This window comes from Chinchilla lanigera, unplaced genomic scaffold (genome assembly GCF_000276665.1).
Source record: "Chinchilla lanigera isolate Chin_1 unplaced genomic scaffold, ChiLan1.0 scaffold00021, whole genome shotgun sequence".
NCBI classification, from domain to species: Eukaryota; Metazoa; Chordata; class Mammalia; order Rodentia; family Chinchillidae; genus Chinchilla; species Chinchilla lanigera.
In genome coordinates this window covers 17,655,857-17,678,890 of record NW_004955422.1, presented here as the reverse complement: position 1 = coordinate 17,678,890, position 23,034 = coordinate 17,655,857, and the positions used below count along the sequence as shown (strand labels likewise).

Below are 23,034 nucleotides of genomic sequence, written 5' to 3'. Positions count from 1 at the left end.
AATTGGGGACTAGAAGTCTTCTCACATGCCCGAGCGTTGCCCAGGCAACTGCCATTCCCTCTGCACAGCTAAGCAAGAAAGTTATCATTATTTCTTATTGAGAAAGGACCAAGATGTAAAACAAGCATTCCAGAATTACCATACTACTAAGAATAGAAGGCTCTGTATTTAGGTTGGCTCATAAATAACTTCAAGCTACCCAAACTAGCATAATTCACAGCAATAAGCTCCACTGACTGAACCAAGAATAAATACACTTACTCATGCGGGCTGTTACCAAGGAAGCAACTCCATTTTAGAATAGCAGGAGGAGTGATGTTAGGATACTATCCAATTTGAGGACAAGTAATTTCTTTTGATCTGGAGTTATACAGAACTACTTGCTCAGATTATTATTTAAAATATAAGGATTTAGGGATTTTTCTTCAGTAATGAGGATTAAACACAGGGGCTTATGCATGCCAGGCATAACGATAGAGTAAGGGATAGAATAAAGATATTCTATCCTTTTTTATTTTTTTAAGTTTTGAGTCGGGGTCTTGCCAAGTTGCCCAGGCTGGCCTCAAACTTAAGATCCTTCTGTGTAGCTGGAATGACAAGTGTGCCATTGTGGACAGCCTTGGGACTTTGTTAGCAGAGAACTCTCCATGACTTGTTTACAAGGTGGACTAAGTAGAGGCGTTGTACATTTAAATGCACATTAGTATTCTGATTGTTGCCAGACAAAACCCAATAAAGGACTACACCTGTTGGGCTGTCATGTGCCTATCTCAGGCTTGGCTGTAAAGATCCTTTGCTTATCTTATACCTCTATGATGAAGCTAAGTGGTTCCTGACCTTTTTGTTTTCCTCTTCTAAACCACTGCTGGTATGCACCTGCTGTCAACCCACACCACGACCACACATTCTGTATTATCTTCTCATCAGCATCCCTATGCAATCTGGATCCAGCTCCTCCAAGCAGACAACCTCCAATCTGACAGCCTCATCAGGAAATTCAGTGTATACTTTTCACACTCTGCCTGTCCCCTTATTTCTCTGAATGTGACACTGACAGCCATTTTCTCAAGAAATTCCTTCTTCCCTGGGCCATCAGAGAGCGCACTCTTGGTTTCCTGTCTCCCGACCCAACACTCCTCCATCTGAGTCACTCCTTCACTCTGCTGCTCTGACCCCTTTGGAAACTATACAGATTATCCAGGTGATAAGCACTTACTTACCCTACCTCTTACCATTTATGTGCCGACAGTTGCCTACCCACTTTCTCTAGTGCAATTCCCCCCTAAATTACAGATCTCCATCACCAAATGCCGATTTCTCATACATCTTCCCACCCCATGTGCCTGCACTGAGCCATCAAATCCCTGGTAGCTTCTGAGTTCACTTCATGGGTAACACAACAGACCATCTGTCCAGCTACCCAGCTGCCCCAAGAGGAGGCCAGAGGCCAACCTGGACTCTTCCATCTCTAACTGCCTTATATTTGCCACAGTGCCTGTCCCATGGAGCCTTGCAATGTCACTGGAACTCACCTGCTTCTGTCCCAAATGCCACAACCTCCTGCCTAAACAATAGTATTTTTCCTATCTTTATTGCTTTTCCAATAGCTCATTCTCATCCACATAGCCAGAACGATTTCCTTCCTGTCACTTTTGAGCTTAACCCTTTCAATTAGCCTAGTCCTAAGAATAATGCCCAAAGTTAAACCATGGTCACAGCCCTTCTTCGTCCACTGCAGTCATGATGTTTTACTCATTCAAGCCCTTCACTTGTACACACACATATGAAAGTCCCTCTGCTTTCAGTATGCTTCAAGTGGCCAACTTCTCATTCCAGCTGAGCTTCAGCCTGGGCAGTGCCTGCCTCAGGGAGCATTTGATGACTGTCTCTTGGAATGCAGGGTGCCCTTCAGATGTATTCTCACAGTACCCAAGATTCTCAGCACCTGTTTTAACTTTCTCTCTTCCAAAAGATTCACTGTTGACAGCCATGCCAACCACTAACAAAGCATTTCTTGTGCTTTGTGTTCTAAACTCATCACAAAATGGACTATATTTGATGCCACATGAGATTTCATTTACACATTTGTACAATTATCAATGTATTTTTGTTTTGTTTGGAAACATTAGCTCATCAGAAGCCCAGTCAAAAGGCAAGGTCATCAAATTAAAGGCTGCAAACTCGGATAACCAGGCAAAGGAAACACGAGCTATAGGAAGAGGAGAGTCCACTAAAGTGCCACGAGTCCTTCACTGTCCAAAACAAAAGTACATTTTTTGGATGCATGTATAGGGTTGGAGATTTCTGTGACAGTAAGACTAAAGGAGGAAGACAGTGACCACGAAGGCAAACTAAATGTCAACTGTGGGTTTAAGAAGTACATCAAGACACTAAGGGTTCTGCCATCAGTGGAGATAAGCTATGCCTTGCTTCTGCACTAATTTACCCTGTGTAAATTACCTTTCCTTAACAGCCTGGCCAAATCCCAGAGAATAAGCCTGGACAATAGCTAAGGTTGAGATATACTCTCAGCAACTGCTATGTGCTGCACAGAATGGCATTAATGGCCTGGGAAGTGTGTGCTGTCCCACTTCTGTGAAAAACAAGACCTCAGGGACTAGTGTGCCCACAATCATCTATCTGCTAGGCAGTAGGGATGGGACTTGAACTTAGGTCTGTGGCTTAAAATCCTGAGTTTTTACTTCCTGTGTGATGCTACTTGAAGGCTTATCACAGAATTATAGTGCCAGTTCCAACTCATGAGTGACAGACCCACTGAATAGCTATCATGGTCACTTCAAGGCATCAGCAGAAATGTCAGGCAGTGTAGCATCGAGCCTTAGTCAGATGGAAGAGCAGCAAAAGGACACCAAAGCCTTCCCAAGCACTCAGGCTGCACTGGGAATGCACACTTACTACATGAACTGAGATAATACACAGTTCATACAGTTTAGCATCTTCAGAACTCAAGAATCCAGAAAGCTCCCAATAGGATTTTAAAGACCCAGTCTCCAGAAGTTAACTAGGCAGGTATAAGCAGCCTTCACCTACGTGACCGACTGGCAGCAGCTACCAGGAACAGGGTGCTGAGGCAGCTTTCAAAGCATCCCACAGGCTTGCAGAAGGCAGTACAGATCAACTGCAGATGGCAGTGTTGGGAGTAAGAAAGGGCAGCCTAGCCACCAGGTCTAGGACAGCTGCTCCTTAGTTAAGACAAACTGCATCTACTGGCCATATCACCACCTGGAGCCTGTATTGCTGTGACACTTTCAGAGACTGTGTCCACACATTCAGGTACTGCTTGAAAGCCTTCAGGTCTCATATCCTGTATCACAGCATTAACTACAGAAAGCTGCTGAGCCAGTGAGTTTTTTAGCCAAGGAGACTAAAAAACTACGATTTTCCAAAGGTGACACTGTAATTTGAGACATGTGGACTGAGTTGGGTTTGTCATCTCTTGGATGCTAAAGCTAAAGTCAAGTTGGAGCTCCCAATATACCTTCCAAAACAAAAAAAGGGCATGCATGGAAGAAATGATTTCTCTTCTGACTAGGCAGGAATATTTCTGTATGCATGTTGTTCAAAGAGAGTACTTACTCTATTGGCTGCTAAATCTTTTTTTTTTTTTTTTTTTTTTTTGGTACCAGGAATCTAATTCATGACCTCAGGCTTGCAACGCAAGCACTTATGCCACTGAGCTATATCCCCAGCCTGGCTGCTAAATCTTAAATGCAATGCAGTGCAATGTAATGCAAAAAAAAAAAAAAAGAAAAGAAAAAAAGAAGGATGAGCAGCCAGGCAAATAAAAAAACAGTTCACATCTACATACACAATGCGTGCCTACCTCCCTGGGAAGAAGAACTCTGGCAACTTGAGCTTTTCTCCAACTGTGGTTTCAAAAAGTCTTTCTTTTTAAAAAATGGATATAGTTCAGACAAAAACACCAAAAACAAAAAACAAAAAAAACAGCTTAAAAAGAATACTTGTGAGAACTGGAGAAAATCCTTATTATGTAAACGTAATTTAACACACAATGGTCTCAGAGACTGGTGAAAGCTGAGTTCCTTCATAGTACTGAGCTGTATCTATCAACTCTGTTCCATGACCTCAGTTAGTTATGCCAACCCTGAGATTACCTCAATCATGTTGCAGAAAGGTAATATGCATAAAGCAAGCACTCCAATATAAGCAGTCACTAGAAAGTGGTGGCTTTCTGTTTTCTAGTGCTGAGATTATAGTTCAAAGGGATTATCACTTCCCTCTAAATTTGAGATAATGGTATATCCATCTGCTCTGGAATTATTTGTCACTTACTACATAGGCACAAGTTCCCTGCAGGAGGGGCCTGAATCTCATACACTTCTGTATCTCTCTAATGACTAGCAGATTTTAATAAGTACTTACTTGGTTTAGTAATAAATATTTCCTAGATGGTTACATTTTAGTATACTCAACATCTTCCAAAAAGTATTTGTATCTTGACCTTTTCAAGTAAGTAGTGTACTGAGTTCAGGACCTATACACTAGTAAATAAAGTTAATGCACAAAAACACAAAACACTCTCCTGTACATCATAGAGCTACTCCCTGGGGGCAGCTCTGTAGCTTTCTCCATGTATGGTTGGGAGCTGGCACCTAAGTGTTTTTATGTAAGCATTTGTAAAATGGGCTTCACAAGTCTTCAGTTTCACCAAGGAACCAGACTCAGAAAGCAAATGTTCATTACGCTGCATTTATTATCAGAATCAACAGTAAACAGTGAAGGATGGACTAACTTTTTGTTGTTCACTTTGGACATTAACTAAAAAGTTTAGGCTAGAACTATACTATTACTTTTACACTACAGAGGTCACACCTGGCCTCTGACTCCCAGGAGCAGGAAGATTGAGGAATCCACAGCAGTAACATTCACCATCATGTGAGACACCTTTCTTCAGGATTTTCTGTATGGGAAGGGAGCACCCAGTATCGGGCTGAAAACATATGAAGACAGAAGAAGAGCCTAACATAACCAGCACCTCTAAAGTCTCACCGACATTAGAGTGCCAGCCTAGGCAGACTTTGGGGACCACCAAGTTAAACCTTTCTAACAACTGTCTCTGTCAGAGACAAGTCTGATAGGAGAGCCTGCTGCTGTAGCGGCACCTAGAGAGCACTGGTGTTACCCAGATGAACGTAGCATCAGAGAAGTCTCAGTACTTCAAAGCTCCATAAACATGATGTGCTGTTCTTTGCCCGCTTAGGTTTTCTTCTCTTCCTTTTCTGTTTATTCTTCATTTTCGTTTTCCAGTTTCCATTGGATCTTGCCCTCCCCCACTCCACCACCCATTGGTATCTCAGTTCGTTTCTTTCTCATCTTTCTTGCTACTTTCTGCAGTGGTTAACAGAATATGCCATAACACAGCCACATATCCAAATGCTCCTCTAGCACAATTCTGAGTCTACAAACTGGTGGTTTGGTGAATTGGGTCAGTTCACCGAGAAACTTTAAGCAAGCAATTAAAAGGTAGAAGACTTCAACCCAGAAGCTACAAACTCCTAAATCCATCATGTGTTCCTAACAGACTGACTAGACACTGGACACATGTGAGCCTGTATAATTCTACCTAGTTCCCTGTCTTCTGGCAGGGCTTGCTGACACCATTTCAAGTGTCACTAACATCTTCAAAACGTTTTCCTCTAACATATGATGATTCTGGAATGTAAGATGAAGAATTCAATTCCAGTTACCAAGTATCCTAAAAAGAAGTCTAAAATATGGCACCAAATGTGGAGGTGGAATACACACTGTGCTCTGTACTCAAAGCATTTCTAAAACCTTGTAGTGCTGCTGAAGCTTGTAAGTCCCAGTTTCTCTCAATATTTAGAAGTTCACAACTATTGAAGCATGCTTTAGAAAGCAAATGTGTGAAAATACTCTTAAAAAAATTATCTTATCAAATCTCCCTTACTTACTTGCATTGTTTTTTTCCTGAGTGGTATCTGCATCAGTGTTAGAGCTGACAGACTGACTGTCTGAATTTTTGCTGCTGTCACCTAACTTTTTAAGCCTATTTAAGCGTTTATCTGTTTCTCTGAGTCCATATTTGCTATTGATAACAGGAGCAGGCGCAGGCAGTCCTACTCTGGATTTAAAAGCACCAGTTCCCCGTCTGAAAGAGAAAATACCACAGGTTAAACAAACGGAGTATGTGCATTTACTCACAATAAACATGGACTCAGCCACTTGAGGTTAATGGTGATGAGGCCTCAATTACCACCGCCAGGTCTAGAATTCTCCAAAGAAATCAAGCATGTATCTGATAAAAATAACTTTGCCTATGAAAAGCTGCAATTTCATATGTAGATAAAAATAAGTCACCAATTGTTCAATTTAAAAAACTACTGGCACAATAGTTAGATCTAAACTGTAATATTAAAAAACCCACATGTTAAATTACTACTGCTTTGTTCTGTATAATTTAAAACTATATTGCTAAATATTAAGAATTAAGAAATTTTTTTAAAGCATGGAATTTGCATATATTAAATCATTACCTAGAACTTAATGCTAGGAACAAATTATAACTGAAACTCTGTGTAAAAAGTGAAACTAGTATTAGTGAAAATCTGTCTCCTGGAACAATAAAAACTGTTAAATAAATCCTTTAAATTTTATTTTTTGTTTTGTTTTTTTTTTTGGTTTTTCTCCGGTACCGGGAACTGAACTCACGACCTTGCGCTTGCCAGGCAGGTGCTTTGCCGCTGAGCTAAATCCCCAGCCCAATCCTTTAAATTTTAAAATAAACACAAATGTTCTTAATAGTGTTACTGAATACAAAATACTTTAAAGATTTGCTTTTACACCATGTAAGAATGATTTGTACCTTGCCTTAACTATATACATTCTGAAGTAAATGAGGGTACTTAGTAAGAAATTTTCTTAAATTTCCCTGACGAATCTAGCTTTGCCAATCTTTGCTTCAGTCAGTGTATACCAGTAAAATGTTTTATTCAACTCTATTAAAAAGAGTAAGTAAATTATGAGTCAACAAGGTTAAACAAAAGCATAACATATACTAAAACCAAGAAATCTCCTTTGGCCAAAATTGTCTCGCTTGTTTCTGGCCTTAGCTTTTTAACAGAAAGTCATGTAATACAGCTTCTGAACATGTGACAAAATCGTGGATACCCTCCACTGTTAAAGCACTATCACACTCTACAAGTCCCATGTGATTTATTTCTCTTAGAGTTTGGATGAGGAAGAAATAATTTCTCAAGGAATTACTGTGTTTCACCCCATGGTAAAGGACAATATACATGTTCTTTCTTTCCCTACCCCCTTATTCTTAAAAGCTAAGCAGCACGGATTTAAATCTAATGCAGTAATTACTTTTGTACATAAAGATTAACATTCTTGTTTTTTTCACCTTTCTAAAATAGACTTAAAATTCTATTGTGATTATAGTGCTACTGTAAAACATAACAAAAATATTGAGACTGCTTCAATTCTTTTTTTCAAAAGTGGGACAGAAATCACTTGCAAAAAAGAATTCTCAATTTTCAAGCAACCATCAGAGTTCATTCTAACATACGTTTGAACACATTTGTATAAATCCCAAAGGCTACCTCATTCCATAGTGATTAAGAAATTATTTTGATACACTCATGTTTTTTAATTTTTTTCTTTTTTAAAAACAACAACTTGTAACATTTCTGCAAAGGCAGGCCATATTTAAAGTACATTTAAACACAAATGCTAGTAGGGCCATGAACTGGTATAACCCTAATAGAAAGCAATCTGGCAGTATTTATTAAAAATAAGCATACCCTTTTCCCTGGCAGTCCCATGTGGAGGAGAAATCTATCCTATAGAAATAAGAGCACCAGTTAGTAAGGCTTTGGTTTAAGAGGAGTATAGTAGTAGTGTTGGAATTTTCAGAAATTAGAATCTTTAAAGTAAAACTCTTTCATTCCATTATTTCTTTTTTTCTTTCTTATTTTTTTGAGAAAGGGTCTTGCTATATAGCCCAGGTCACCTTTGAACTCACTAGGTAGTCCAGGTTGGCCTCAAACTTGTGATCCTCTTGCTTCAGCCCCAAGTGCTGGGAATTACAGGTATGTGCTACTATACTTGGCTCTCTTATTTGTTCCTTTTAATGTATGATAGTTAATATATGCTCATGTCTGCTGCAGTATGAGAGACAATCCTAGGAGATATATGTATCTAGTGCTAACCACATGCTAACAATGCCTTCTTCTCCCATGGTTTACACAACTATTTACATCACTGCTTCTTTTCAAATAAAACCAAAATATAACAATATTAAACAATTTATGCAACAAGTAACTTTCTTATTACATCATGGACAAATAACTCTGCAATGAATATATGCTTTGAAAGCTGCATATTTCCACAGAGTAAACCATTATTTATTTGATCACTCTTCACTGGTTAATTATGAAAACTGTGTTTTAAATTTTTTTCTTGCACAAACACTGCTGTCAGGCTGCTCTTAAAACCAAATCCTTATTTACTGGTGCTGTATTTCTATAGGAAAGATTTCCTCTTCCATGTAGAACTGCCAAGGAAAAGTATATGCTTATTTTTAATAAATACTGCCAGGTTACTTTCTCTAAGGGTTATAGTAATTTATGGTCCTACTAGCAAGATAGGGAGCATCTGTTTTTCCACAATCTCACCAGCACAAATTATGCTTATATTTTCCAGTTTGATGAGTGAAAATACTGTACTTAATTTTGTCTTAATTTCATTGTTAATGGATATTTTTTCTCTGATGCATCTCTTCCTCCTCTACCTTTTTTCTACTTTTGTCTCTTCTGAGTTTATAGGAGCTTTTTATTAGGTTATTAAGTTATGAGTTCTTTGCCATATGTACTTTTATTTTCCTTCAGTAAATCATTTACTTTTGACCACTTAAACATTTTAGGATTCACCACTTCTTGTCTTGTGCCCTAAAGATCTCCTATATGCCATGGTTAGACACAGGTTCTCCTAATTTTTTTTCTAGTAGTTCTGTATTATTTATTTTAGATCTTTAATCCAAAAGGACTTTATTTTGTGTAAGATGTTACATGGGGATCCAGCTTTATCCCCAGAAGCATAGTAAGTTATACCAACTCACTTATTAAATAAATCATTTCCCAATATATGCTAAGATCTCACACATACTTGCCTTTATTCCAGGATTCTATTCATGTTCTCTTTTTGTCTACTTCTGGGCCACTAATCAAGGTTTACCACAAATATTTTAGAGAAATTTTAATATCTATTAAGTAAAAGTCTCTCCTAACAGTCTTTAAAAGTTTAAAGATTTAGTTTCATAATTTTCAAAATAATTCTGGAGATTGAACTAAGAGTATTCATGCTAAGCTACTCCTCAGCTCACTTTACTCTCATTTTGAGACAATGTCTCCCTAAGTCATTAAGTTGCCCAGGCTGGGCTCAAACATGCAATCCTCTTGCCTCAGCCTTCCAGAGAGGGATTACAGGTGTGTCCCACCATGCCCAGCTAACTTGAAAATAATTTTGACCAATTTGAAAAATAAAATCCTTAAGTGCCACACAATTTATAAATTAATTAGGAAAAAGGTAGTACTTTTACGATTTTAAAGTCTCTACAGCTAAAATCATAGGTGTTTTTATTTAGGTCTTATTTTTGTAGGTCGTCATTAGATTTCATCCTTCAAATTAAGAGTGAAATGTGCCATACTTACCTAGGAGCAGATGTTGGTACAGTTATGACCCAGAAACAGGTTTCCAGTGTCTCTTGGACAGTCTACCCTCAGCCTTAGCATCTCATTCACACACTGTTCATTCTCTTTCCTCAGAGCCAGCTCTTTTCCCCTTTCAGGTCCCAGAACATTGTGTGTGTGGCTGGGTGTGGTGGCACACACCTATAATTCCAGCACTCAGGAGGCTGAGGCAGGAAGATCTCTGTGAGTTAGAAACCAGCCTGGGCTACACAGTGAGTTCAAAGCCAGCCTGAACTACATAGCTCTGTCTCAAAAAACAAACACACAAGCAAACAAACCCTGTGTATCTTTGCTCTTTCACTGCACTGTTCTGACAGCTGGCATAGTGATGGTCTTATTTATTTTGCACTACTGGGCCTATATACAAAGTAACTTTTCATTTAACATCTGATGAATAATTGAATAAGCTCTTTTGATTAGTCTTATCCTCCCAGCTATTACTGTGTATAAAGACAGAAACAATTTGGTGTTCCTGAGAATTTCCAGAAAATATGCAGCCAACTTTTCAACCAAACTGCTTGAATAGTCTGACAATAGCCATACCTATTTGTTTTATGGTATGCCATTCCATTTAGACAGGACCTAAATAAGCAATTTCTGTGTTGGTTTTCAGGACAGTTTCTAAAAACTTATTCATTCTATTTATTTACTATATCTACTATGTGCCCACTATTGTTCTGTATGCTGGGGATAAAAAGGTCCAAGTCTCTGCCTTTATGAAGCTCTTATCCTAAAGGGAATATAACCAGAAATGACAAAATAATTTTATAACTAATATTTGTATGTTAACTATGTGCTGTTTGACGTGCTTTATGTGAAACACCAAACTTAATTTCTATAACAACCCTATGAAATATGTTATCTCCATTTTACAGATGGGGAAATTAAGACACAAGCAGCTATGTAAGTTGCCAAAATGACCTAGCTAATGAAATACAGAGGTGTGGAATTCTGACATTGGTAGTCTGACTCTAATTTATAGGCACTTAACTTTTTTACTCTGTTTTCCCTATAAAATGATTTTAAGGTATTACTAAACCATAATTAAGACTTTATGAATTAAAGGGCCTTTTTGTGGGCTAGCCTAAGATCTAAGCAAAACCTCTTTGGTGAAGAGCTCAAAGCTGGCAAAGAACCTACAAGAGTAGCACTGTGGCCCTGCCTTCTCTCACTACAGCTGGAGATCCCTAACCACCCAGAAAGGAGGGAAATGGTGCCTAGTCTTTCCCCTAAGCTACTTGTTTTAAGCAGCAGCAGTGGCTTTAAATGAAAAATATGCTTATATCTATAAAAGCAATAGGAAGGCTGGGCATGGTGGGGCACACCTGCAAGCCCACCTACTTGGGAGAATCACAAGTTTGAGTTTAGCCTGGACAACTTAGTAAGATCTAGTCTCAGAATTTAAAAAGGGCTAGGGGTGTACCTAAGCAGTAAAGTATTTGCCTAGCATATGTGAGGTCTGAGGTACCTGGGTTTAATCCTCAATACACACACACACACACACACACACACACACAGCAGAAAGATTGAGGACACTGAAGTGAGGCCAAGTGGGTTAAGTGTCCAGCACAATGCAAGGTAGCAAAATGGGTTCCACTAAGTGAGGTTTGTTCCCTGTGTGGCCTGTGCTATCTGCACCACCTCACCACTGTCAGAGGAGCCTTCCTGCAGTCCTGGTTTGTACTAGCTTATGATGCTGCCTCCAAAAAGCTTATGTTCATAGAAGTCACTCCAATGAGTGGCGGGAACTGATACTCTGTCAAAGCAATTTGGAAATTTCTGGAAGGACCCGGAATCTTTTCCTTTTCTTTCTTTTCTCAGTGCTGGGGAGTAACCTAAGGCTTTGTGCATGCTACGCAAGTGCTTTACCCCTGAACCACATCTCTAGCTCAGGACCCAGAATCTAGATATGCAACAAAGAGGCTCCCGGCTGAACGCCAACAGGGGACTTAGAAACTGTGTAGAGTACATAAATGGAAATGTGAATTTCAGAAGACACAGAATGATGAGATGCAAGAAAACTTCAGGGTTTTTACATGACTATTAGAAACTTTACTTGACATTTCAAGGGCAATTCCACTGTGGCATTCACATGTATGCACGTACATGAACTATTACCCATTCTCTCTTAGCACTTTTTTATTCTGACCCACTCACAACTGTTGGTAATATTAAGATTTTATAAAGGGAAAGTGCCAGTGTCTCTAAAACAGTTGCACAGCATTTGACTTTGTTTATATACGTTGCACTGGGTGCAGTGCTACAGAACATTAAAAAACCATCTCTGCATTTAAATGATACGAGTTAATACCCATAACTAACAAAGAACGTTTAAGTTGAAAATCTTAGTATCTTACCTTTCACAAGTATAACACTCGCAGAATTCATTATTTTCCCCAAAAAATCCATCTCCATAATAACAAGAAATTTCTTCTCCAGGTTCAATATCTCTTAGAGCCTTCACACATGCTGTATCTCGACCAGTTGACACAAACTGAAAGGAAAGTAACTCATTAAGAGTCTGATAGTTGAGGCAGAAATGAAATAGTGGAGAACTGTTTTTTAATGCTTACCTTACAGTTAGGTCTGCAATCTGAAAAATGCCCAAAAGAAAAAGACAGTTAATTGCTGGTGAGATCTGAAACACGAATAGTTATGAAAATCTGAAAAACCTTTACAGGCAATTTTACAACTTCTGATAGAATTTAAGGTCTTAAGTTTAACTAGGAATAGCTAATAAATTTGTGGGGGGAAAATCCTATTTCAAAATCTTCTTTAAAGAAAACAGGTTTTACTGACTCAGATAAGGCTATCCTAATGTTGGTAGGACTCTCAACACCAGTGCAGTCACCTTAGAAATGCAGCTTACCATGGTTTATAAATGCAGCAGGACCGAGCCAGAGTTGTGCACAGTTTTTCCTTGTGGAATACATGACACTGAAGTCGTTTTCTCCATGTCTAAGTAGCATGTTCTCCTCAATTTCTGAAAGTTCGGCAATACAACCCACCAGTAATTCTATTTTGTCATTTCGTTTCCTATTTAAAATATGTGATGTGTTAAAAAACTACTGCAAATTATAAATACGGCTTCTTTTCAATAAAACAAGCCTGCTCAACAACAGAAACTGAGAAGCCCTACCTGTGTATACTTGGATCCCACCTGGGTGTCTCCCCTTCCTCTCTGGAGCCCCATAGCCTGGTACTACGGCTACCTGTTATCTATTTTACTTCTACAAGAGAATGAAAGCCCCTAAAGGACAGAAACTAGGTAGCTGTGTCTCTGAATCCCCTGTGGCAACTAGCCTCGTTTTTCACAGGTGAGAAGTGCTCAAATAGTTTCTGCACTACATTAAACTTGCTGACCACCAACTGAATTAGACAGGGACTAGCAGCATTTAAGAACTGTGGTGTCACCAGCTAGGGTACACTGACTACTGGGAATGTTATGCAAAACCAATTTACATTTTTTTTGGTACTGAAAACTGAACCCATGCTAGGCAAGTGCCCTATGATTGAACTGTATTCTCAGGCCCCTGCCCCACCAATTTTACTTTGAATTAGAGTCTTGCTAAGTTGTCCAGGCTCAGCTCAAACTTTTGATCCTCCTGCCTCAGCCTCCTGAGCCACTGGGATAACAAGTGTGTGCCCCTGTGCCTGGGCTCAGATTGCAATCTTAAAAGTTCTCTAGTAACTACATTAAGAAACTAAAAATATTTTATTTTTGTTTATTTATTTATTCTACTATGTGGTTCAGGCTGGCCTCAAACTCTTAGTGATTCTCCTGCCTCAGCCTCTCCAATGCTGGGATTACAGGCATATGCCACTACGGCCAGATGTAATTATTTTTAAATAATACCTTTTAATTCAAGGTATCCAAAATACTATTTCAGTAGGTTATTAATATGAGACCTATTAATGAGAAACAGTGCTTTGGTGTGTATCACACAGCACTTAACTCCGATTGGTCACATTTCAAGGACTCAAGTGTAGCAGGTACCTACTATACCACATAGTGCAGATGTAGAATGCTAGACCTCAAACACACATACTCAAACCCACATACATGCTTATAATTCCAGCCACTTGGGAGACCGACATAGGAGGAATAAAAATTTAAGGCCAGCCTGGGCAACTCAGTGCACATGTAGCTTACTATACAGCATGCTATGCATGAGGCTCTGGGTTTGATCAATCCCCAAGTATTAAAAAACAAACTAACAAAGCAAAGAACAGTGAAACTGAAGAACCTGAAAGAAGCCACAAGTTTCTTCTTGGAGGAGGTATAGAACAGGCATTATAGGAAAGACAGCCATATGTTCTGTCTTCCATGTTCTATAGGCTCAACTCTTACCACTTTTACCCAAACTGATACATTTGTATTTTTTAAGCCAGTTATGTTTTGGGGTGTTTCTACCCATTAATGACCTACAGCCCTTATGACTTCACCCCCAACCTCTCCTTTAGGATATTACAAGACTGACTCTGGAAGTGTCCATCAATCATGGCATCCTCAATCTTCCAGGAGGTTAAACATGAAATAGGTTCAACACCAAGAAAACAAAAAACACTTTGGCCCACAGATTGGAACTGAGTCTCTCCAACTTCAGCCAATGGGCCACAACAGTGGCACCATGCTGGTTCCTTCAGGATAAATGCTAGCTTAAATATTTACCAGAAATTTCTTTGCATCTTAAGAGTAACTTAACTGATCTTTAAATAAAGTTATTTATGGTTTTAGAATAATATAATTACCACTCTTTTGTTGCAACTATTTTGGCTCCATTTTGTTCTGATGAATATCTATTACAAGGCAATATTTCAAATCCACTGTCAGTTGCAAACATTCGCAAGTAAATAAATACCTAAAAGAATAGAAAAAAATGACTTTGAATTGTTTTTCATGCTAGAATGTCTCAATACTGTAAAAACACACCACCCGCAGTACCATAAGAAACATAAGATCATTAAATGACAAACTTTATCATTATATTTTAGTACTATACATAGTACTGACGTATATTTCATAGATTAAAAGTTGGTCTATGTTTCTCTAAAAATCTTTTGCTTCTTTCTTTTTTTTTAAAGACAGGGTCTGACTACGCAGTCCAGGCTGGTCTTGAACTCACTATGTAGCCCAGGCTAGCCTTAAATTTGTGGCAATCCTCCTGCCTCAGCTTCCTGAGTGCTGAGATTATAGGCATGTGCCACCATATCCAACTGACAGTTTTCTCTTAGTCATCCAACCTCATATGTTCTAAGATCTTCATGTTCACTTGTCTATGAAAAAAGGACTTAAAATTTCAGTGTTCACTAATATTCAGGCTTTATTATACGCTCTTATGCAAACTGATTAATATTAACCTTTTTTTAACAGTAGTAATCTTAATAAACTTACATGTTCCTTGAATAATTTCTCCTGCATTTTGTTCTTGTTGAGAAAATAGTGCCGTGCCCATTCACCTGAAGTCAAACATTTGAAGGCTTTCTCCAAGTGTTCATCTTTTTTAAAACGTTCAATTACTTCCTTTAGCTCTTCTTGCCGTCCTTTAATAGGCCGAAATCTGAAAGAAATCAAAACTTGAGATTTAGTTATCTACCACAACTCTTAGGCTACTGATCCACTGTCAAGTTCTTGAAAAAGAACTTATACCCTAAAAACAGCCATAGTTACCTCAACAAAGACCTAACAAAAGAAAACAATCCACAAACAATCTTGATAATTATTATTCAATTACAATGGCAATGACCTGGAAATGCGATTTTTCTTTAAACTATAGTTTAATATTTTAATTTCACTGTTATTGCATTTAAGTGTGAGGTGACTAGATGATTCAAACAAAAGCTGTCTGCTTCAGGCTTACACTAGTCACCTACTTGGGAAGGAACAAAATTAAAGACCTAGAATGAAGCATATGTAATTGAAAGAATGGTAAGAATTTTTTAAAACATGCAGAATCAATCTGGAAGAGTGCAAGGAATGCATTTCAAAAGTATGGTGAAGCAAAAAAAATTACGCTATAAATGAAAACAAACACAGAAAAATCCCAGCTGGTCTTTAAATACACATTGATGTTATAACCACCCACATCAAACAGGTGCTTGACAAATGCATTCAGAGGAAGAGGATGCAGAAAGTTAACTCAGCCAGTGACACTGCTGTAACATTAAAAACTGTTGCAACTGTTGCAGTAGCACTTAAAAAAGCTTCTGATATAAAACCAGCCATAATTTGAGAATATTACACTACTAAGGCATGTATCAACACATGAGGCAATCATGGTCGAAGTGAGACTTCAATTCATGAGCCCTCTGCTCTCAAGCTGTGTTCTCAATAAAATGTATATACTGTGATTAAACACACTCTAGATATTTTTCCTCAGTACTGGGGATTGAACCCAGGGTCTTCATGCTGAGCTACACCCTAGCCCCTCCATCCCACTTTTTTTTTTTTTAAACAGGGTCTCACTATGTAGTTTAGCCTGGTCTTGAACTATCCCAGGCTGGCCTTGAACTCATGGCAATCCTGCTGTCTCAGCCTCCAAAGCGCTGGGATTACAGATGTGTGCCACCATGCTTAACACCTTTATTTTTTTAGATAGGGTCTCACTAAGTTGCCCAGGCTGGGTTTGAACTTGTGATCTTCCTGCTCAGCCTCCCAGAGTGGTGGGACTGTGGGCATATGCCACTGCACCTGGCATTACTCAGACCTAAATTTCAAAATTTCTTCATGTGTTAATTTGTCTAATTTTCTGAAATAAGGCCTTTATTTTAAAAAAACAAAACATGCAACAGAAAAAGGAGTAACAGATTGCTGTTCAAATAAAATAAAGAAAAAGTATTATTGGCCCAGGAAAGAACATTTGAACTATGCACTTTAATATATAAAAATGCACATTTCATGAGCCTGAAAATGTTACAACTGAGGTGAGGTCTAGCACCAGCTCCAGCAAAGGCAGCATTCAACAGAGTTCTTTTTGTATTACAAATGTAAACATTTCAGTAAGATTTTTAGCTACAATATTTCAGAGGATTATTTATTAGGTGTTTTATATACACCAGTTCACAAAATACTACTGTGAGGAATACCAGAGAAAGACATGAACACTGCTCTTGAATGGAAAATTTAACTGGGAATAAAAGATAAATATATATGCATCAAGTATCTGGGCAAGGCATCAACATGCAAGAGTGGAAACTATTCCTAAGGTGTAAGAACTGTTTGGAAAGGGTTTTGAATTTGACAGTGAAATGAGCAATGAAGGTAGTGAAGATTGCTTTCTAAAAAAGCATATTACAGGCAGGAAAAATTAAAGGGAAGGCAAGAGTGAGAGGAAGTCTAAGTAAAGGATCGTTATTTATTTGGGTTTTTTTTTGATTTTGTTTTTCAGTACTGGGAATTGAACTCAGGACCTTGCACTTGCCAGGCAGGTGCTTGCACTATATCCCCAGCCCTAAGCAAAGGATCTTAATAACGCCTGATTCAAATAGCTGACCAGGGCAGAAGGTTAGGAATAAGTACTAGAACCAGGAAGAGGGAAGAAATGAGGTACAGAGCAGGTATAATACTGTTTACTGGACAAGATTTCTACAAAATTTCATGTGTACTAACACATACTGATACCACTAGAAACTTACTAGTTACAGATACTAGTTTCAGTAACGAGCTATCTAAAGAGTTCAAACACATCCTAGAGGTACCTGAGGGAATGCATAGAGCATTTATTTCCATTTTCAAACAAGAAGTCCTTAACCTTACATTACAGGGCTACGTGCATATGCAGAACACATAAACCAAAAGAAAGCAGCTATTAGCTAAGAAATAATACTTCAAGCAATATAAAATATGAAATGGTGGAAAACAGAAGCCATGTCTTGCACAGTAATCAGAAAAGCATAGATCTCTTTGAGTAGATGCAATAAATTATCCACAATATTATGTGGCAGGACTACAAATGACAGAAAGAGCCATCTTTAGATGTCTGATGTGCAACTGACCAATGGTGACACTGTTTAAAAATAATTAAATGGGACTGGGGACACAACACAGTGGTACAGCACTTGTGAAGCACATGTGGAGGCCCCTGGGTTTAATGCCCAGCACAGGATAAAACCAAGTCAAGCCAAATAAAAAACCCCAACAACAAACAACCCCCCTACCTGACCTAAAATTAATGTCTAAACATATATAAAAGTGAGTCAAGGCTAAACTCATCTTAAGAGCATTTTGGAAAAATAAGTTACTGACTTGGAATGAATCCTGGATATTTTTAATCGGCTTTATGTATATTCATGCTTTTTGAAACGCATTTCTTACTATCTAAAATTATCTCTCAGGTATCCTTAGTTTAGTGTACTCTTTGTTCATGATGCCAAATAACTTATATACTAAAACAAAAAATAATTAGTACTATTTTGCCTCACTCCTGAGCTTGTTTCTACTTTTCTGACTTGTACTGCCTCAAACACAAACTAAACTCATGAAACTATCCCCTATAATCTTACTCATTAGTAAGAACCTCTATTTCATGACAATGTATTTTTTTTGTCCCAAAAATGTTAAACCTTTTATCACAGCTGGCTGCTATAGGCATGAAATGATAGCGAGGAGAAGGTGGAAGAAAATGGTTATGGGTACAGACAAGCAGAAAACACTTGTTTTCAATTATCCTGTAAATACATATAAAAATCACTGGACTAACAGTAGAAATCAAATCCCATTTATAACACATTATAAATCCCATTTACAACATACTGTGAGAAATATATAATTTTCTATTATTAAACAGAAAAATACTCTCTCCTTTCAATGTAATAATCATTCTAAATCTCCCATATAACTTGCATAACTGTGATACTTAAACATATATAGGTTATCTGGAACAATTCTATTGGCCCTACAAATATGGAAAATAAGGCCTAACAAGGTTAATTAGCGGGCCAACGACTTAGCAATAATCTATGTTAGAGGTGGGACTTTTTACTCAGGCTTTTGCTCTTGGCTCTATTGCCTGTCCTAAGAGAGCCCTCTTGTGTCACTTCATGCTTAGAGCACCAGCACTAAGCCCAGCAATGAACACCTCTGGCTTATATACTGACAGTGAAAAGGATGAATTTTTTTTTTTTTTTTTTTTAAATTGGGAATTGAACCCAGCATCTGTATCCTCTAGCCCTTCCCTTTTAAAAAAGGAAATTCTGAGACGGGGTCTCGCTAAGCTGTCCAGCTGTCTTTCAACTTGTGATTCCTCTCCTCAGTCTCTCGAGTAGCTGGGATTAAGGAATGTGCCACCACTGCCACCTGAGTATGTGGGCTTGAGATCTAGGGTTCTAGATTTTTAAACTCAGTACTGAGGTGGCAGGTCGGGTGGTAAGAGAAAAGGGTTTTGGCATTTCCAAAACAATACGCCCTACTAACACAAAATCTTCTACTTTACATAAACCAAACATTTTCTCTTTTCCTATGCCTCTGATCAATGCATGGTATAAGAAATAAAAAAACACATAATTTACAATCAGTTTTTACTAAAAAGGGCAGGAAAAAACATCCAAATTCACACTCCCACACACCTGTTCCCCTCTCTCTCCAGAGACTGACTTCCCAGGTTTTCTTGCTATTTGGTTTTTCTGTCTCCAAACCCAACAGACCACTGTGGCAATGAAGAAAAGTTGTAGATTGGTATTAGCTGACTACTGTGCCCTTCATTAGTATGTATGATCAAGAGTTGACTGGAGTAGGCAGGGGAAAAGGAAAAGAAACAGAAAAAAGGAAGAAAGAGGACACAGGAAGAGAAAGACAATGCTCAAATATTTAAAATATAAAACATGAAAACCATAAGGAAACAGTAAACACATTTCCCCCTGAAGGAAGTTTCATGGCAAACTGTGTTTGTAGATGCGCAGAGAAGTCATAGAACCAGACCTCTCCACTGCTTCTTGACCTGAAAATAAACAAGAACCATAACCATACCTGGCTAAGCCTTGCAATCAGTGCTTAGCTAATCCACTGTTTCTTGTAAAACTGCCCGTTATGAAGTACAAGTTTTGTCTTCAAGAATAACTAAGCCCAAACTATTTTAAAGGGTTTGTTACAACTCATGTTTCTGCTTACACCTCAAATTAACATTAAAGAACATTACACAGGTTGAAACAGGTTAGTTGGTATCTTATTACTGTTTGTAATGTGCTCTACCTACCTCACAGGGTTGTTGTGAGGAAAACTGTCAGATTTTGAAAAATGCCTTGAGCTCCTCGAAGGAAAGGCGCTATATAAATGCAAAAACAAATAACAGTAAAAAACTACTTGTATGACTTGTAATTTCTAAACAGACTTATAATATTCATTGTAGCAAAACTCTTTAAAATGCCAATATTTAAGAACTTCATGAAACCATAGGTAGGCTCAGTAGGATAACAATGCCAGGTTGTTAGAATTCTTTTCCTATACAGTAAGTCATGTCTCAAAATTTTCTTTACACATTCTAGTCAAGTACCTAATTTTAAAGCAATTAAAGTGATTTATAAATTCATATTCCACAAATACAAAAGGAAAATAAAAATTAGTTATAGTGGTAGAAGCTACAAACGAGTATACTAACTGATGTTTGGATTAGGAAAGTTAAAAAAAGGAGAAGTACCCTGAGATGACACTTGCTTTATAACATTATCTCCTCAGCTTATTGCCTGCCTGAGTCTCCCTTGCACACAGGTGATATTAAATCTCACAGTCACACTGCCTAAACAAGGAGGCATTACTGAAAACATCCACCCTGTCTTTACAACATCTTACAACTCCTTTTATTTTTTTGTGTGCATATATTGATGTATGCATATATACACATGTATACAAGCATCATATATAAATACATAATTATATGACATAAGTATATATTACATTACAAAGTTATACATAAATGTATAACTAACATTACTAATTTAATTTATAATACAAAGTACAAATTCAAGCTACAAATACAAACAACACAGTGTGGTATATGCTCTAGTAAACACATCTTTATTTATTTATTTATTTTTTCGGTACCAAGGATCGAACTCAGGACTTGCACTTGCCAGGCAGGCATTTGTGCCACTGAGCTATATCCCCAGCTGTAAACACATCTTTATAAAAGGCATTTATTCTTCCTCAGTATGTAGATTGTAGGAAGAATTAGAAGAGAAGGATTTCTCCAAAAAGATTTCTGAAATCTTTTAACGAGAAATCCAAGGAAGATGGGCCCCTAACTCCTTTTAAAATCAGAGGTATTATCAACAAGTCTTCTCTTGCTAAGAACTTGCTGCACAATTGACAAAAGTCAACTAACTACAAATTTTTCCTATTAAAATTATTATTTTTTTAATACTAAGTACTCATCCTATAACTCTTACTTGTTGGTAAATACAGCAATATATTGAAATTAGAACATAAGCATTCAGCCAAATCATTAAACATCTACTGTTGTGTTTTTTGTCTTTTTGAGACAGGGTCTCGCTATGCAGTTCAGGCTGGCTTTGAGCTCACTTTGTAGCCTAGGCTGTTCTCGAACTCGCAATGACCCTTCTGCCTCAGCCTCCTGAGTGCTGGGACTATAGGCATGCACCACCATGCCCAGCTATATCTACTGTTTTAAAAGACTATTCCTGGAGGTCCACTGAAAGAAGGGAAGCAAAGGGGTATAAATGAGAAACTAATAAAGAACAAATTATAGGTGTATAAACATGAAAAAGAGAACCAACTAACAATTTTTGTTTGGTTTTTTTTTTTTTTGGTACTGGGAACTGAACTCATGACCTTGTGGTTGCTAGGCAGGCGCTGTGCCACTGAGCTACATACCCCCAGTCCAAAAATTAACAGCGCATATAATTAAAGTTCAAAATCTATTACATCTTCCAGTCACTTCTTTTGCACCCTAAAGACTGACCTTCACAAACTAATAATTTAAGAAGTATTGTATAATCCAATATTGATTTTCCTTATTTTCTATAAAATATTATCTTTGAAAATTATTTCAGTCAACATTCTGGTAAACTGTTACTCAAAAGATGAAGAGACAGTTTTATTTTGAAGCTCACGAAGATGAAATGAAAATGTGTATCTTTCACTGAGATAGCCTATTAATAAAATTACTGCAGCACTGAGGATGTAGCTCAGTGGTAGAGCACCTGCCAGCCATATGAGAGCCTGGGTTTGACATCCAGCACCACAAAAAGAGGACAAGTGTTTCTGTGCTCCCAAACGCCAGCTGACAGGACTGCTGACACTTGTGTGAACCAAAAGCTCAGGTGAAAGGCGAGAACAGCACCTGCACACCAGGCCGGCATGGCAACACAGAGCCAACCTTCTCTATCTGGGGAACAGTAGATCTGGCTTCACATCATCGCCTTTTTAGAAACTGTATAATCAAATTTTGCACTTAAGGTGAATAAATGTCTTCTGTAGGTTTACCTTGTTTAACCATCTTTGATTTTAGATGCTTCAATTTCTATAGAAACAAGATGAAATTTAACTTGTAAGTCCTCAGATAGTTGAGTCTTGAGTTTTAATATCTGTGTGGTAATCCTTTAGTTCACATTTTACTCATCTATTTCTTGCAGTGAACAATGAACCTTAGGGCCTGGCATACGTTGGGTAAGCACTCTACCATGAGCTATAGCCCTGGCCCCTCTGAACTTTACATTTTATGACTATTAGGTTTTAACTAAGTCTTCAGGAACTACAGGTAAAAACTTTTCAACCCATTTATCACATCACAATGAAACTCAAAGGCCAGATGGGTTAGGAGCTAACAATTTCAAATGTAACCTGGGAGCTTGTTAGAAATGCTGAATCCCAGGACCTACTCCCAAGCCACTGACTCAATCTGCACTTTAACAAGATTCTCAGTGACTCATGGTTAAACTAATGGTGACCAACAGTGGTCTAGGAGGACTTTTACAGAAAATTGGAGCATTTTCTCTTACAGAAGTCATTAACAGGTAGTCCTTCACCCTCTGAAATACAGGTGTTTCAGAATGTAAATTCTTTCATAAACCACTGAAACTTGTGTTGTAATTTTAATGGGATAATTCTCTAAAATGCTTTTATACATTTCTTTATCTGTCTATGAGGCACAACTAACAGAACTTTCTCAGTCCAGGTTAGTATCATGGGTCTCTGCAGTGGTATCCAATAAGCTACCAGACTTGTGTCAAAACATGATTCACGGGGCTGGGGATTTAGCTCAGCGGCAAAAGCGCCTGCCTGGCAAGCGCAAGGTCGTGAGTTCGGTTCCCGGTACCGGAGAAAAAC

At 38.0% G+C, this 23,034-nt stretch overlaps 1 protein-coding gene across 2 annotated transcripts in view; it reads right to left on the bottom strand.

Annotated features, from left to right (window-relative positions):
• The window catches only part of Suv420h1 (suppressor of variegation 4-20 homolog 1 (Drosophila)), a gene marked incomplete in the record, with an annotated part of 58,285 nt that overhangs the window by 6,000 nt on the left and 29,251 nt on the right, over positions 1-23,034 (bottom strand). Inside the window, 8 exon segments of one of the 2 annotated variants that reach the window (XM_013514163.1) lie at positions 5,955-6,151; positions 7,809-7,847; positions 12,113-12,249; positions 12,329-12,348; positions 12,625-12,791; positions 14,508-14,617; positions 15,151-15,316; positions 19,946-20,014. In XM_013514163.1, coding sequence (XP_013369617.1) covers positions 5,955-6,151; positions 7,809-7,847; positions 12,113-12,249; positions 12,329-12,348; positions 12,625-12,791; positions 14,508-14,617; positions 15,151-15,316; positions 19,946-20,014 — 905 coding nt within the window. 2 annotated transcript variants of the gene reach the window in all.